Genomic DNA, 17010 nt, shown 5'->3' on the forward strand with positions numbered 1-17010 from the left:
GGTGATACTTGTCATCCTATTTTACCTGTTAAAAAATACAGGGATTGGGTAGGATCGGTAGGTTTCCTCTTCATCTATGTAAATAAAAGGAGTTTGTGGGTGGGTTGGTTGGTTGACTGCTGCCTGTGTGTGACTGTGGTCATTTTAGGGCTTTACTGTAGCTTTCACCCCTGCGTGAGGGGGGAGAGCCCCCGCCACCTCAGCCCCCCCATATCTGCAGGCTTCTAGCTGCAGCTGTGAGGCGGAGTAGCTTTGCCCCTACTCTGTGAGTACACGCCATAGACGCTATCTCCTTCTTCTTCTTCTTCAACAGACTTGTCATCCTCTTCATGCAGTTTCCTTAGGACTGTGTCCCTTGATACAGTAGAAGCTCTAGTCGTGCGTACTGTACTGTAGACGTCCCCTGGTTTCTTGTTTAGAGAAGATGCTATGTAGTGATGTAAATGTATGTTGATTTTCAAATGGTCATGTTTTAAATTATGTTCCTGTTTGGAGGTTTAGTATCTTGAGCACAAGTGATGTGCAGGATTTACTGTCTGTCTTTTAAAAATGCACACATTATGATCACACTAGAATGACCTGCACCTTACACATTTGTCATATACCTTGTAATGTATATGACATAACACTCCTTTGTGAACTAACATAATGACTTGATGCATTGTCAGGGTACTCATTGGTCTCTGTTAAAAAAAAATAATAATTCAAACCCAAATTTAGTATAAGCAACTTATTAAAATAGTAAATGTTTTGGTATTTATAAATATACACCTAGTTTCCCTGGGAAATAACATCCGCCTACTTGTCCACTTTGCGATTTTTCCGCTTTGGTCCTCTTGAATAATTCAAGAAGGCCAGACTCCATTTAGTTTCCTCATGGCAGCCAATGAGGCCTTCAGCTGAGGCTCACACCATGACTTCGTTCATACAATGACTTTCTCTTAAGATGTAGGCCTACTGTAGGGCTGAGCTCACCTCATCTGGGAGCTAGCTACTATTGTTCAAATTACATTTACTCAATTCATTGACTAATTTATAGGGTAGAATTTAATCAGGCACACTTAATCAGAGTGAAGTATAATAATGATGTTCATTGAGGTGGCTGAACAATAGCATAGCACTATGCTATATCATTCTGTAGTGCCTTCTGTGTACATGAGATTCAGGACCACCTTGTTAATTAACACTAAGGAATAGTATTTATTAGTAATTATAGGATATATCTTGGTTATATTTGTTGCAACTTGTAAATATGAAGAATGTGGACTGTATCTTTAAGCTGAGTTTTTGCCTGTACTGTAATAACCTTGAGGAATCTAATCAGTCCATATAATACCATTCCTGTGAGGGACAGTCTGCCCTTAACAAAGGTAATCAAGTTTAAATGTTTTATAATCTCTGGTACCGGAGCACCAGCGATAAAAGGAAATATTTTACGAGATTGCCAATACGTAAATAAACCGCTCATAAAAGGCCAATAAACACAGCTTAAAGATGTCAACAAAGCTTACACACACTGCTGCCAGTTGAGAAGGAAATGTTTAGAGTGCACCGGGGTTGTATTTCACAAAACGCAGGATCGATAGATTGGCCAGCACTCAGTTCTAACTCTTACTTTTCTAGTTCATAAAGCCAGCTGAAGTTGAATGTCGTTGGGTTACTACTGCAAGTATTGAATCTGTAATATCCTTCTTTATATTCAAGTTGATCTTCCTTTATCATCCAGGAAATACACAGTTGTTAGATGGCTGGCTCACTCATTGGTGGTGCTTTGTGAAATACACCCCCCATTGTATATATCTCTGTCCTTGGATAGGCTGAGTCCTTCACACACAGTCACTCCCCCTGTCTGAACCTCTGAACTCTTCTTCCCAGGGTTCACTGCTATCACGGTGACCAATCCCATCTGGTTGATCAAGACCCGGTTGCAGCTGGATGCCAGGTAAGTACTGAGGAGGGAGGCTGTATCTAGGCCACATGCTGTAAAAGTCATTGATTCCCCAAAGTCAGAATGCAGCCAATTTTAAATTCCCTAAGCTTTTATGTTAATCCACAGCTGTTTCATATTTTGTTGGTTCTCTAAATACTGTATGTTATGCATTGTCATGCTTATTGTAGCCTAGTGGTTAGAGCATTGGACTAGTAACTGAAAGGTTGCACGATCAAATCCCCGAGCTGACAAAGTAAAAATCTGTCGTTCTGCCCCTGAACAAGGCACTGTTCCCCGGTAGGCCATCATTGTAAATAAGAATTTGTTCTTAACCTGTTACACCTATGACAACATCCAGCTCAAGTGCAGGGCGCGAAATTCAAAATCATTTTTTTTTTTAAATATTTAACTTTCACACATTAACAAGTCCAATACAGCATTTGAAAGATAAATATCTTGTCAATCCAGCCAACATGTCCGATTTTTAAAAAATGTTTTACAGAGAAAACACCACATATATTTATGTTAGCTCACCACCAAATAAAAAAGAGGACAGACATTTTTCACAGCACAAGTAGGATGCAAGTAGCATGCACAAGCCAACCTAACTAACCTAGAACCAACCTAAATAACCTAGAAAAAACTACCTCAGATGACAGTCCTATAACATGTTACACAATAAATCTATGTTTTGTTCAAAAAATGTGCATATTTTAGCTATAAATCAGTTTTACATTACTGCTACCATCATAGCTACAGTCAGAAATCGCACGGGAGTAGCCAGAGAAAATACAGACACCAACGTCAACTACTAATTACACATCATAAAACATTTCAGAAAAATATATGGTGGATAGCTAATGAAAGAGAAAGATCTTGTGAATAGAGCCAATATTTCCGATTTTTGAAGTGTTTTACAGCGAAAATACAATATATCGTCATATTAGCTTACTACAATAGCTAACATCACAACAGCATTGACTCAAGGCAAACGGTAGCATAGCACAGTTCGACAGATATATGAAAAAGCATCCCAAATTGGGTCCTTATCTTTGTTGATCTTCCATCAGAATGTTCTCCAAGGGGTCCTTTGTTCAGAAACGTCTTTATTTCGATCCAGAACGAACAATTTCCCTCTTGAATTAGCAAGCACACTGGCAGTGCGACGCTAACCTCTCCATCTTGAAAAAATTATTGCGTCGCATCACGTCTAAAGTCCAGAATACATTTCAATAATATAATTAAACTATATTGAAATAACATACTTTAGGATGATATTGTGACATGTATCAAATAAAATCGAAGCCAGAGATCATATTCACCTTTAACGAGTGTTTTCCAGGAGCCGAGTCCAGGTCCAACTTCGCGCCCAGAAAAAAAAATAAAGTGCGCACACCTCACTCCAAGAGGTTGTGTTCAATCCCAGGACGAGATAATCAAGTCATTTCTGCTCTCACTTCCGCATGACACCCAGAGGAAGGCGTATGACGTGTTTCTACAGTCCTAAGTGACATGCCCTTTTATAGACAAGGTCTTGAAGAGCGATTTTGGAAATCTCACTTCCGGATAGGAAATGGGCTGTAAAAATAGTTCTGTTCCACTTAGAGAAATAATGAAAACGGTTTTAGAAACTAGAGACTGTTTTCTATCCAATAGTAATAATAATATGCATATTGTAAGAGCAAAAATTGATTAAAAGGCCGTTTGAAAATTTGCACATATTTTCCAGTTTTTCAATACGCCCCCTGCAGCCATAACAAGTTAACTGACTTGCCTGGTTAAGTAGAGGTAAAATATTGTTTTGATTCATTGTGCTAAGGGAAAAGGTTTTAATCTGAGTACTAGTAGAGCATATTACGTTATTGGATGTTGCGAATCCCTTAACATGTTACTTACTTGCCAAATGTATCCCGTTAGCTATATTGACCCCCCCCCCCCCCCCCCCCCCATGTGTATTTACCACAGGAACCGTGGCGAGAGGCGCATGAATGCGTTTGAGTGTGTGCGGCGGGTCTACCAGACGGAGGGCTGGCGAGGCTTCTATCGGGGTATGTCTGCCTCGTATGCCGGCATCTCCGAGACAGTCATCCATTTTGTCATCTATGAGAGCATCAAGCGCAAGCTGGTGGAGTCCAGGGCCCAGGCCAGCATGGATCAGGACGAGGACGAGTCGGTGAGGGATGCCTCAGACTTTGTGGGCATGATGCTGGCCGCCGCCACCTCCAAGACCTGTGCCACGTCTATCGCCTACCCCCATGGTATGCACGATGTATCACCCTTATGGTTATTGGTTGATATGATATTGGTATCGCCAATAATAAATATTTTTAAACTGAATCAGGGTTAATAAGTCAATCAGTCTATTCTCTTCCCCCCCCCCCTTTTCTCTCCTCTCCCCCCTCTCTCCTGTCCTCCCCCTTTTCTCTCCTCTTCTCTCTTCCCTTTGTAGAGGTGATCCGCACCCGGCTACGAGAGGAGGGCAGCAAGTACCGCTCCTTCTTCCAGACATTACTGACAGTACCTAAGGAGGAGGGCTACCGCGCCCTGTACCGTGGTCTCACCACCCATCTGGTCCGCCAGATCCCCAACACCGCCATCATGATGTCCACCTACGAGATGGTGGTCTACCTGCTACAACGCTAGCCCCTCCCTGTCTGGAGAGAAAGTAGGAAGTGACTGACTTGGTTGGGCATATTTAAGATGGAGACCAAAGGAACACTGATATGGACCAGAACCAAGAAGAAAGAACAGGAGCCCCCCCCTACTCCCAAACCAACAACCCCACCCCCTAAGCCTACAGGCTGACCCTCAAGGGGGCTCTATGGTCTGGGGACAGAGAAAGGATGGGGTGGGAGGAGGAAAGAGGGACAGAGAGAAACAGTTGGGTCAGTCTTTTATAGAGCATGTCAAACAGGAGATGTCTCTGAAGGAAAGACGGATATCATGTTGTGGCCTTTAAAGAGTTTTAAGTTTGTCGCCGTGTCTTTGTAGAATGAAACCAATCTGCTTTAGCCTGTATCGGAAATGACAGTCTGAAAGGGAATGCTTGAAAACAATCGATCAAAAACTGGTGTCATAACAACACTGAACATTACATAAAATTCTCCAGTAGATGCATTTGATTAAACTTTTCCACTAGGATTTAGCATGTAAGCTAATATTTGAAACAAGCTTTGCATGCTCTGTTTCAGTAACTTGAACCCAAGTTTGGTGGGTGGGTGTCTTTATTTTCAACAGATTTTTTTCCCAGATCAATTTCTCAAGCAAGAATTTTACTAGGACTGTTTGAGTAGGGAGGGGAAAACTAGCTGCTATTGGAAGAGAGGTTTGGAACTCTTTCTTATTGGTCTATTAACTGATTTCAAAGCTCCATCCCACCAAAACGGGCTGAAATTTCAGGTCTCTTCAAACAGCTCTTACACTAAAAGGGCATTATCATAATTTTTACAACTTCACAATATAATTCCAACCTCCATAGTGTGTAAATGTGTATAAAACACAGTAAAATCATGTTTTTGACTGCACTGGGCCGTTAGAACCATGTAACAAAGTAAACGCCAACATAGCGTTGGGCCACTACAAGCAACCAAACAGCTTCAATGCGCTTTGGCATAGGTTCAACAAGTGTCTGGAACTCTATTGGAGGGATGCCACACCATTCTTTCATGAGAAATTCCATCATTTGGTGTTTTGTTGATAGTGGTGGAAAATGGTGTTGGGCGTCGCTCCAGAATCTCCAATAAGTCTTCAATCAGGTTGAGATCTGGTGACTAACCCCTCTATTTTCCTATGAAACCCCTCCTTTTAAAGTCCCTGAGAAAAAACTGGACATTTTTATACATGACCCTAAGCATGATGGGATGTTAATTGCTTAATTAACTCTAGATCCACACCTGTGTGGATGCACCTGCTTTCAATTTACTTTGTGTCCCTCATTTACGCAAGTGTTTTCTTTATTTTGGCAGTTACCTGTATATCAAAAGAGAATAGCAAGCAAACCATACATGCACTACAATGCGTTTGGCTTCAAGCATTCCCCTGAAGGTCAGAGTTTCCCGTTATAGTCTGAAGCAATGCATATGGTGCACTGCTGCACAAGACTAGTGATCGCCGATCACAACACATGCCTCACACTTAACCAGTGGTTTATTTGTATTGAAAGCTGACTATCATTTCAGTGTTTTTGTATAATGGTATTGTTTCTCTGATACTAGTCATTGTGAAGGACCTAGTTGTCTCATGAATGAACTAGACTTCACTGCCCTAGAAGGGTACCACCATTTAGCAGGTTAGAGATCTATCTACCGGTGTGATGCCGCTACTTGATAAGTTAAGTGTTGAAGCCAGGTTGTGTCAATGTTATTTCAACACTACTCCCAACCTGTGTGTTCGCAAGACTCGGACTGTGACCATAAGTGTGTGCGAGAGAAAGTGTATGTGTGTGTGTCGATGTGCATTTGACTCCGTTTGTGTATTTTTGTGTGTGTGTGTGTGCGTGTGAGGTGAGAGCGAACATCCCTGATATCTGGTAGAGTTCCCTCCACTAAAAGTGAATCATGTATACTGAACAAAAATATAAATGCAACATGAGACAATTTCAAAGATTTTACTGAGTTACAGTTCATATAAGCAAATCAGTCAATTGAAATAAATGAATTAGGCCCTAATCTATGGATTTCACATGACGGGAAATACAGATATGCATCTGTTGGTCACAGACACCTTATTAAAAGAAGTGGTCCTCGCAATGGGCCTCAGGATCTTGTCACAGTATTTCTGTGCATTCAAATGTCCATTGATCAAATGCAATTGTGTTCGTTGACATCAGCAAACCGCTTGCCCACACGACGCCATACACGTAGTCTGCAGTTGTGTGGCTGGTTGGACATGCTGCTAAATTCTCTAAAATGACGGAGGTGGCTTATGGTAGAGAAAATAACATTCAATTATCTGACAACATGTGGACATTCCTGCAGTCAACATGCCAATTGCACACGCCCTCAAAATCTGCGACATCTGTGGCATTGTGTTTGACAAAACGGCACATTTTACAGTGGCCTTTTATTGTCCCCAGCAAAAGGTGCACCTGTGTAATGATCATGCAGTTTAATCAGCTTCTTGATATGCCACACCTGTCAGGTGGATAGATTCTCTTGGCAAAGGAGAAATGCTCATTAACAGGGATGTAAACAAATTTGTGCACAACATTTTAGAGAAATAAGCTTTTTCTGTATGGGAAATTTCTGGAATCTTTTATTTCAGCTAATGAAACATGGGACCAACACTTTACATGTTATATTTTTGTTCAGTGTAGATCACTAAGGTTAGGAGCAAGGCCGAGCTACTGTACATTAGTGGTCCATCCCAGCTCCTACGCCCGAGCCCTGCCTTACCAGTGGCTTCCAACTCAACATTTATGACCTTTTGGGACTTGTGCTTAACATTCTTGTGTGTGTGGGACATTTTAATCTTGTATTATAAGAATAGTGTTACTGTATATGCAAAAACTGTATTTTGCTCAACAGTTCCCATTTGCAGATATTGTACAGTTGAGTACTTAATCTTGCAAAGGATTTATTTGTGTGTTTATATAGTACATGTATATGCATATCAACTATTGTGTATATTTTGCTTAGATCCAAGTATTATTATACTGCAGTTCAGTTGCAAATGATTTGTTTAACTGTTTGTGTACTACTGTTAAGATGTTTGAACCTGTTGCAACATGGTGTGTTATTTTTATTTTGTTAAAGTTGTATATTATAATATTGTATTTAATTTTACATCATATAAGGCTTGATGCTGAAAGATGGTCTTTAATTTTATGGCATTCATAAAATAATTGGATTTGGTGTAAATTACTTTAAAATATATATATTTTTTATCCTGTTTGCTATCCATAGTAACCTCTATCTAAGTGTGTAGACGGCTACTACATCCTATCAGCTCTTAACATAGTAATTTAGTAGACACTCTTATCCAGAGCGATTTTACAGGAGCAATGAGGGTTAAGTGCCTTTGTTCCAAATTCTCAATCTGGCATTTCAATAAATAAAAAAATAAGACAGATGGAGCTCAATCTTACTGAATATTTATATTATTGTAGTGTCAATATGACAATATTGTTTTGTCATTCAAGTTGCCCTGAAGTAGTTTAAAACTGATTCTGGATTCCTGATTTTAAATACTTTTCGGCAGTGCAGAGGCTACATGAGATTATGATGCGTATCATTTAGATGGATGTAAATATCCTTCTGTACATGGAAGCTTTGAACCACAGTGTCTTTATCTACAATAGTTGCTCATTTTCTCATGCCAATTTCAAGTAATTTCCTTTCCACTGAAATACTGTAAAACCGCAATGTGAATGAACATACTGGAGTCCTTTTCCCACAGACTACAGCGTAGCTGTTATCGTTACTGTCAGTGCCCTGATAGTCATACTGACTTGAATAACTAGTGTACAAAGGAATATCATTTTCACAAACAAACCAACCAACAACTGTTCCATGAACAATCAACTGTGATGTATTTGGTTGTAGAGCATAGACTTGCATATAAATGACTGTCCTGTTCTGCTTTCAATTCAATACTCTGTTGTATTGGAAACAGAACACACTATTACAGGCCAGCAGATCTGCGGTCTTTCCCCACAGTCTTGGGTGATGGTGTATACAAAGACAACTGGGATCTCGGGGAAAAATGTAATCATGATGTAATCGGTAATCTTCAGGTAGGAAAGTCGGAGCTCTGGGAAGAGGCCCAAGTTTCTGAGTTGGATGACGGTTCCAAGCGATTTGTCGTATCCATGTTTTTGCCTGAAACATATTTTTTTCAGACACTTGACTCAATATTTAAAGGAGAAATACGGTAACTTGAGGTCAAATCTTTCAAAATGTGTAAATAGAAAAATGGATTACTAGTGAATCATTTATTTCAAATGTTTTGTTTTGACTCTTCCATCAGCCAGTATCTGAAATGCCATTTGATTTCACCCCCTGTTTTTTGTTGTTGGTTAACGTGGTCTTTTCTTTGCTGCCTATGTATCATCATCCCTCATTTTTGTACAAAAGTCAATAAAAACCCAATTGTAACTCAAATTGCTTGCTTGTTAATTTTTAAAATATATATATAAATAAATGGCCTAGAAGCAAAGCAAAGGCCATGTTTGTTCAGGCAATTTTACTATGGACTTTCTTGACCGCTGTTGTGTAGGCCATTTTATGCTGAGCCTGTTTTACACTGTTGGACATTTTACCACAAGGTGTCAGCAAAGGCAAAGCCAACGCGACAGTACTGCATACATCCCACTAAACCATAAACTCCAGTGGCGCTCTGTCGCCATAACTAGATGCAAGGAGGTAAGTTTCCAACCTGACCGATGGGAAGTGTCATCCAAACAACATAAGAGGTCCTGAAATTCTATTGATTAGTCGAGCTACGATCTTAGTCGCCCTGCTCCTCAAAACAATATAAAGGCATCGATTTCCTGTTTTTGGTCTTTGCCAGAATATTTAAGCACTCACAATTGTGACCATAAGTAACTTGGGTAGTAGACCATGTAGCCAACAATAAATCGGAGTAATAACAGTCAGTAATTACCTTGCAACGTCGTGGGTTAAATGTATACGTAGGTAGCATTATAATAAACATGACAGTTACAGAGGCTCTAACATGGACGCTTTCACCAATCTTACCTCACGAGGTAGGTTAATAGAAAGCGATTCCATAGCCTTTGTCATTAGAGTTGATGGTATGTGGAAATTCTATTGCATAAAATCCCATCAAACATTGAGTAGCCTACCTATTTTCTATACAACAAAAAAAATCTACAGTCGGATTGTATAATTAATCAGGCCTGAGTGGGTGTGGTGTATGCTTGGATACAGCCCTTTGCCGTGGTATATTGGCCATATACCACAAACCCCCAGGGTGACTTATTGCTATTATAAACTGGTTACCAATGTATTTAGAGCAAAAAAATAAATGTTTTGTCATACACATGGTATATTGTCTATTATAAACTGGGTGGTTCGAGCCCTGAATGCTGATTGGCTGACAGCCGTGGTTATCAGACCGTATACCACGGGTATGACAAAACATGTATTTTTACTGCTCTAATTACATTGGTAACCAGTTTATAATAGCAATAAGGCACATCGGGGGGTTTGTGGTATATGGCCAATATACCATGGCTAAGGGCTGTATCCAGGCACTCCGAGTTGCGTCGTTCAAAAGAACAGCCCTTAGCCATGGTATATTGGCCATATACCACACCCCCTCGTGCCTTATTGCTTAATTATAAACTGGGTGGTTCGAGCCCTGAATACTGATTGGTTGACAGCCGTGGTATATCAGACCATATACAACGGGTATGACAAAACATTTATTTTTACTGTTGTAATTACATTGGTAACCTGTTTATAATAGCAATAAAGCACCTCAGAGGTTTGTGACATATGGCCAATATACCATGGCTAAGGGCTGTATCCAGGCACTCCGCATTGCATCGTGCTAAGAACAGCCCTTAGCCGTGGTATATTGGCCATATACCACACCCCCTCGGGCCTTATTGCTTTAATATCCCACACCCCCTCGGGCCTTAAGCTGTGTTCATATTTATAACCAAGTGGAAAGCTGGAATTTACCGCATACGACTGGGAAAAATCCAGTTGAACGGCCTTCCAACTGGGAAACTCGTCTCTCATCCCTGTGCTCAGTTCCCCACTTGCAACTCTGATGTCATTGTCAACAAAAAAGATGGCAAGGCGGCATCTTCAGAAATGATTGTTTATTGTAATAACTAAATACAAATTGTTTATAAAACATTTATTCTGTTCATCTTTCTTTTGAGTTTTTTTCAGCAAACTTAACATGTGTAAATATTTGTATGAACATTACAAGATTCAACAACTGAGACATAAACTGAACAAGTTCCACAGACATGTGACTAACAGAAATGGAAAAATGTGTCCCTGAACAAAGACAAAGGGGGGGGTCAAAATCAAAAGTGACAGTCAGTATCTGGTGTGGCCACCAGCTGCATTAAGTACTGCAGTGCATCTCCTCCTCATGGACTGCACCAGATTTGCCAGTTCTTGCTGTGAGATGTTACCCCACTCTTCCACCAAGGCACCTGCAAGTTCCCGGACATTTCTTGGGGGAATGGCCCTAGCCCTCACCCTCCGATCCAACAGGTCCCAGACGTACTCAATGGGATTGAGATCCGGGCTCTTCGCTGGCCATGGCAGAACACTGACATTACTGTCTTGCAGGAAATCACGCACAGACCGAGCAGTATGGCTGGTGGCATTGTCATGCTGGAGGGTCATGTCAGGATGAGCCTGCAGGAAGGGTACCACATGAGGGAGGATGATGTCTTCCCTGTAACGCACAGCGTTGAGATTGCCTGCAATGACAACAAGCTCGGTCCGATGATGCTGTGACACACCGCCCCAGACCATGATGGACCCTCCACCTCCAAATCGATCCCGCTCCAGAGTACAGGCCTCGGTGTAACGCTCATTCCTTCGACAATAAACGCGAATCCAACCATCTCCCCTGGTGAGACAAAACCGCAACTCGTCAGTGAAGAGCACTTTTTGCCAGTCCTGTCTGGTCCAGCGACGGTGGGTTTGTGCCCATAGGCGACGTTGTTGCCGGTGATGTCTGGTGAGGACCTGCCTTACAACAGGCCTACAAGCCCTCAGTCCAGCCTCTCTCAGCCTATTACGGACAGTCTGAGCACTGATGGAGGGTTTGTGCATTCCTGATGTAACTCGGGCAGTTGTTGTTGCCATCCTGTACATTTCCCGCAGGTGTGATGTTCGGATGTACCGATCCTGTGCAGGTGTTGTTACACGTGGTCTGCCACTGCGAGGACGATCAGCAGTCCGTCCTGTCTCCCAGTAGCGCTGTCTTCGGCGTCTCACAGTATGGACATTGCAATTTATTGCCCTGGCCACATCTGCAGTCCTCATGCCTCCTTGCAGTATGCCTAAGGCACGTTCACGCAGATGAGCAGGGACCCTGGGCATCTTTCTTTTGGTGTTTTTCAGAGTCAGTAGAAAGACCTCTTTAGTGTCCTAAGCTTTCATAACTGTGACCTTAATTGCCTACCGTCTGTAAGCTGTTAGTGTCTTAACGGCCGTTCCACAGGTGCATGTTCATTAATTTTTTATGGTTCATTGAACAAGCATGGGAAACAGTGTTTAAACCCTTTACAATTAAGATCTGTGAAGTTATTTGGATTTTTATGAATTATCTTTGAAAGACAGGTTCTTGAAAAAGGGACATTTCTTTTTTTGCTGAGTTTACAATCACAAGCCTTAAATGACCTTCATGTTTGACATCCATGTTTGATGGTATTTCCCAGTTCAAAACATGAATGCACCAAAGACCTATTTACATCTTCACAACCTTTAATTACCACCTCTCACTTGGTTATGAATGCAGCATTAAATATACCATGGCTAAGGGCTGTTCTTTAACACCTCAATCACACCTACAGTGTTTTTGCACAAAATGGTACGGATATGTGTCCAACAAAAGTTCAACATTCACGCCTCGATGACCCCGACAGCGTCAATGCATTTTGGTACACCAGAAGTACATTCACTTCCAATGGAACGCTGCGTTTGCCTTGCACGGTTAGTTGCAGTGCATTCTGTGTCATGCATATGTTGGATTTATCAAATGTATGCATTCAATTGTATGTGTAGACGGCTTGACAGAAATGGTAGCAGAAGGTCAATGTTTAATTTTTGTTGCACACATATCCAGATGATGCTGCATACCATTTTTCCAATGATGCTGTAGGTGTGATCGAGGAGTCACCTTCTGCAACTATTTCTGTCAAGCTGTCTACACATACAATTTCATGCATACATTCAATAAATACAACGTAAATACAACGTATGCACCACACAGAATGCACTGCCACTGACTCTGCTACGTAATGCTGCAAGGCAAATGCAGCGTTGCATTGGAAATGAATTTACTTCTGGTGTACCAAAATGCAATGATGCTGTCGGTGTGATTGAGTCGTTCTCTGCTTTGGGTGCATAGATAAAGCCATTACGCCTTGATCACACCGATAGTGTATTTGAGCAAAATGGTATGCAGCATCATCTGGATATGTGTACAACAAAGTTCAACATTCACCTTCTGCTACCATTTCTTTCAAACTGTCCTAGGTATGTTCCACACAGAACAGAAAGCAGTGCAACGCAACACTGTAGGGCAAATGCAGCTTTCCATTGGAAATTAATGTACTTATGGTGTACCAAAATGCAAAAAGCTGTCGGTGTGATCAAGGCGTTAGCCGTGGTAGCCTATATTGGCTATATACCACAAACCTCGAGGTGCCTTATTACCATTATAAACTAGTTAAACATAAATACAACAGTAAACAAGTATTTTTGCGTTATACCCGTGGTAAATTGCTTGATACACATGGCTAAAATGCTGTTTCAGCCAATGAATCAGCATCCAGGAACCAAAACTACCGGTTTAGAAACGCCCATTGAAGCGTGAAAAGGGCAGACACTAGGACTTACAAATATCCTAGCCAATGGCGTCACTCTTGACTTGTGTGTTGTGGTCGATAACCTACCTCATTGAAGCGTTCTAGACGAAGTGAATGGATATTCACAATGCATCGACTGAAGTAACAAAGAAACGAAGACGGTGAGTTGCTACGTTTGTTAAAATTGTATTCATATCAACCGTTTTTTTTTTGAATGCTTAACAACTTTGCGAGTTTCCTGTGGCGTTGACATTCTACATAATTGTCGATTTGAAGTTGACTTCTCGGCGGTGAGTGTCGTTCCAATGTTTACATAGCTTCAACATAGGAAGCGCGAGCGTCTAGGCTTCAGCGATAAATTCCGACATTTTAACAGATTGACTGCATAAACAGCAAAAAACGTAATTCTGTGACCAAACTTTGCATCTTCACTGTATTTCAGTGGACATTGTTACAAGTAGTCCTTGTGCATAAAGATATGGTTTGTTTAACTTTGCAATGACTGGTTTTTGTTTGACAAGTAAAACAATCAAGACTCTCAGCATCACTCTGTTACGTGGAATTGGTAATTGTCAAAGTCCTCTGCCCCGGTTTGGGTTCAGAGGCTGGCACAGCTGGCTGCCAGGCAGTCATTGGCCAGGGAGGGTTTAGGCACGGAACAGCTGGGTACTGGGGGGGTCCACAGGGAGGGGACCAGGTGCAACATGTACACTACTTTAATTTGACTAAGTGTGTGTGTATGGTGGGCGGCCAGCATTTTGCAACCCTTTGACTTGGCTGTGCAAGTTTTAAAATGTATTGGTCGCCTCGGTGCACTGAACATCCTCTATTTTTATAGGAGGCTAAAGCCACGATTTGGTCAAACGGTAAAGTATATTATCCTCATGATTAATGTAATGAAAGGGTCTGCCTGCCTTCCCCTGTAGGATAATGTTACCTGTTTTGCTGGGGCCTGCTGCTGTGTTGAGTGAGCCACTCTCCCCTTTCTGATTATATAACAATGAGTTCTGATTGTATAACATTTTAAAATCCAATTGTGGGGAAAACACTCTGGTTAGCCTCTTGTCATGCTTGGGTAGAGGAGGGTCAGCTTTAATTCTCAATTCTCAGCTCAATAGCAACTACAGTGCATTTGGAAAGTGTTCAGACCCCTTGACTTTTTCCACATTTTATGTTACAGCCTTATTCTAAAATTGATTTTTTTTAAAATTCTTCCCCTCAATCTACATACAATACCCCATAATGACAGCAAAAACAGATTTAGACATTTTTGCCAATTTGTTTGAAATAAACTGAAATATTACATTTACATAAGTATTCAGACCTTTTACTCAGTACTTTCTTGAAATCTTTGGCAGCGATTACAGCCTCGAGTCTTCTTGGGTATAACTCTACAAGCTTGGCACACCTGAATTTGGAGAGTTTCTCCCATTATTCTCTGCAGATCCTCTCAAGCTTTGTCAGGTTGGATGGGGAGCGTCGCTGCACAGCTATTTTCAGGTCTCTCCAGAAATGTGCGATCGGGTTCAAGTCCGGGCTCTGGCTGGGCCAATCGAGGACATTCGGACACTTGTCTCGAAGCCACTCCTGTGTTGTCATGGCTGTGTGCTTAGGGTCGTTGTCCTGTTGGAAGCTGAACCGGCGCCACAGCCTGAGGTCCTGTGCATTCTGAAGCAGGTTTTCATCAAGGATCTCTCTGTACTTTGCTCCATTCATCTTTCCCTCGATCCTGACTAGTCTCCCAGTTCCTGCCGCTGAAAAACATCCTCACAGCATGATGCTGCCACCATGCTTCACCTTAAGGATAGTGCCAGATTTCCTCCAGAGGTGACACTTGGCATTCAGGCCAAAGATTCAATCTTGGTTTCATCAGACCAGAGAATCTTGTTTCTCTTGGTCTGAGAATCCTTAGGTGCCTTTTGGCAAACTCCAAGCGGGCTCTCATGTGGCTACCGTCTGGCCACTCTAACATAACGACCTGATTGGTGGAGTGCTGCAGAGATGGTTGTCCTTCTGGAAGTTTCTCCCATCTCCACAAAGGAACTCTAGATCTCTGTCAGTTTCCATAGGGTTTTTGGTCACCTCCCTGATCAAGGCCCTTCTCCCTCGATTGCTCAGTTTGGCTGGGCTTCCAGCTCTAGGAAGAGTCTCAAACTTCTTCCATCTAAGAATGGTGGAGGCCACTGTGTTCTTGGGGACCTTCAATACTTGCAGACATTTTTTTGTACTCTTCCCCAGATCTGTGCCTCGACACAATCCTGTCTTGGAGCTCTATGGACAATTCCTTCGACCTCATGGCTTGGTTTTTGCTCTGACATGCACTGTCAACTGTGGGACATTATATAGACAGGTGTGTGCCTTTCCAAATCATATCCAATCAATTGAGTTTACCACAGATGGACTCCAATCAAGTTGTAGAAACATCTCAAGGATGATCAGTGGAAACAGGATGCACCTGAGCTCAATTTCGAGTCTCATCATAAAGCGTCTGAATACTTATGTAAATAAGGTATTTCTGTTTTTTTAATTTTTAATACATTTGCAAACATTTCTAAAAACCTGTTTTCACTTTGTCATTATGGGGTGTCGATTTGAGTAAAAAAAAATATTTAATCGATTTTATAAGGCTGTAACGTAACAAAATGTGGAGAAAGTCAAGGGGTCTGAACACTTTCCGAAAGCACTGTGCTTTATAAACAAGATATTTGATATGGCTTTGCAAAATGGACATTGGTCATTGCGAGTCCATAGCCTCATTTGACGGTAGACTGCAATTGAAATTTACATAAAATGTACTGTTTGATTAAAAAACCCTGGAGTCGATGTCCACTCCCACGCTCCCCCTAATTAGCATAATACAATCCCCATACAAATCTGTATATTTAAGGTAGAGATGTTTTTTTGTTGTTCTCTTAATCCCCTCCATCCACCGATGTTGCACTTCCGCATCTGCGGTGAAAGGTGACAGAGCTAAAGCGGTGTTTGTCAGACCATGCGACATCCAGAAAATCGGTCTTCTCACAAAATTGTCTGCAGCGTCCAAATGGTTTTGCCTACAAACTATTATGACCCCTCTATGGAAAGATGTCACACTCAGTTTTGCTCTATGACCCCTAACAAGCGTATTGGGACTTGTCTGAAGTTTGTACAGCCGCTCTGACAACTTATTTTGGGGGGGGTGGGGGGCTTTACAATTCAAAATAAAAATTTCTAAATGATCCTTGGTATGACCTTCTTAAAACAATTCCATATACAGTGGCAAGAAAAAGTATGTGAGCCCTTTGGAATTACCTGGATTTCTGCATAAATTGGTCATCAAATTTGATCTGATCTTCATCTTCATCATCTTCACAACAATAGAGAATTGGTGTGCTTACAATAATTTGTTTGTTATTAGTTTATTTTTCTTGTCTATATTGAATACATCGTTTAAATATTCACAGTGTAAGTTGGAAATAGTATGTGAACCCCTAGGCTAATGACTTCTCCAAAAGCTAATTGTAGTCAGCAAACCTGGAGTCCAATCAATGAGACGAGATTAATCACAAGAAGC

General features: G+C 41.4%; 2 protein-coding genes across 3 annotated transcripts in view; both read left to right on the top strand.

Annotated features, from left to right (window-relative positions):
• LOC139560054 (solute carrier family 25 member 36-A-like) overlaps window positions 1-9030 on the top strand; it is a 33874-nt gene extending 24844 nt beyond the window's left edge. Inside the window, exons 5-7 of the mRNA XM_071376547.1 lie at window positions 1876-1942; window positions 3896-4188; window positions 4380-9030. Coding sequence (XP_071232648.1) covers window positions 1876-1942; window positions 3896-4188; window positions 4380-4573 — 554 coding nt within the window. The 3' untranslated portion in view covers window positions 4574-9030. The remainder of the gene's footprint in view (window positions 1-1875; window positions 1943-3895; window positions 4189-4379) is intronic.
• A 4393-nt stretch (window positions 9031-13423) lies between these two features.
• Window positions 13424-17010, top strand: part of LOC139560557 (SPRY domain-containing SOCS box protein 4-like) — a 125812-nt gene continuing 122225 nt past the window's right edge. The window contains exon 1 of one of the 2 annotated variants that reach the window (XM_071377437.1): window positions 13424-13618. The gene's annotated coding sequence lies outside the window, so the exon portion shown is untranslated. The remainder of the gene's footprint in view (window positions 13619-17010) is intronic. The other variant, XM_071377434.1, reaches the window with a different exon arrangement.

Source organism: Salvelinus alpinus, chromosome 30 (assembly GCF_045679555.1).
Source record: "Salvelinus alpinus chromosome 30, SLU_Salpinus.1, whole genome shotgun sequence".
Lineage (NCBI taxonomy): Eukaryota > Metazoa > Chordata > Actinopteri > Salmoniformes > Salmonidae > Salvelinus > Salvelinus alpinus.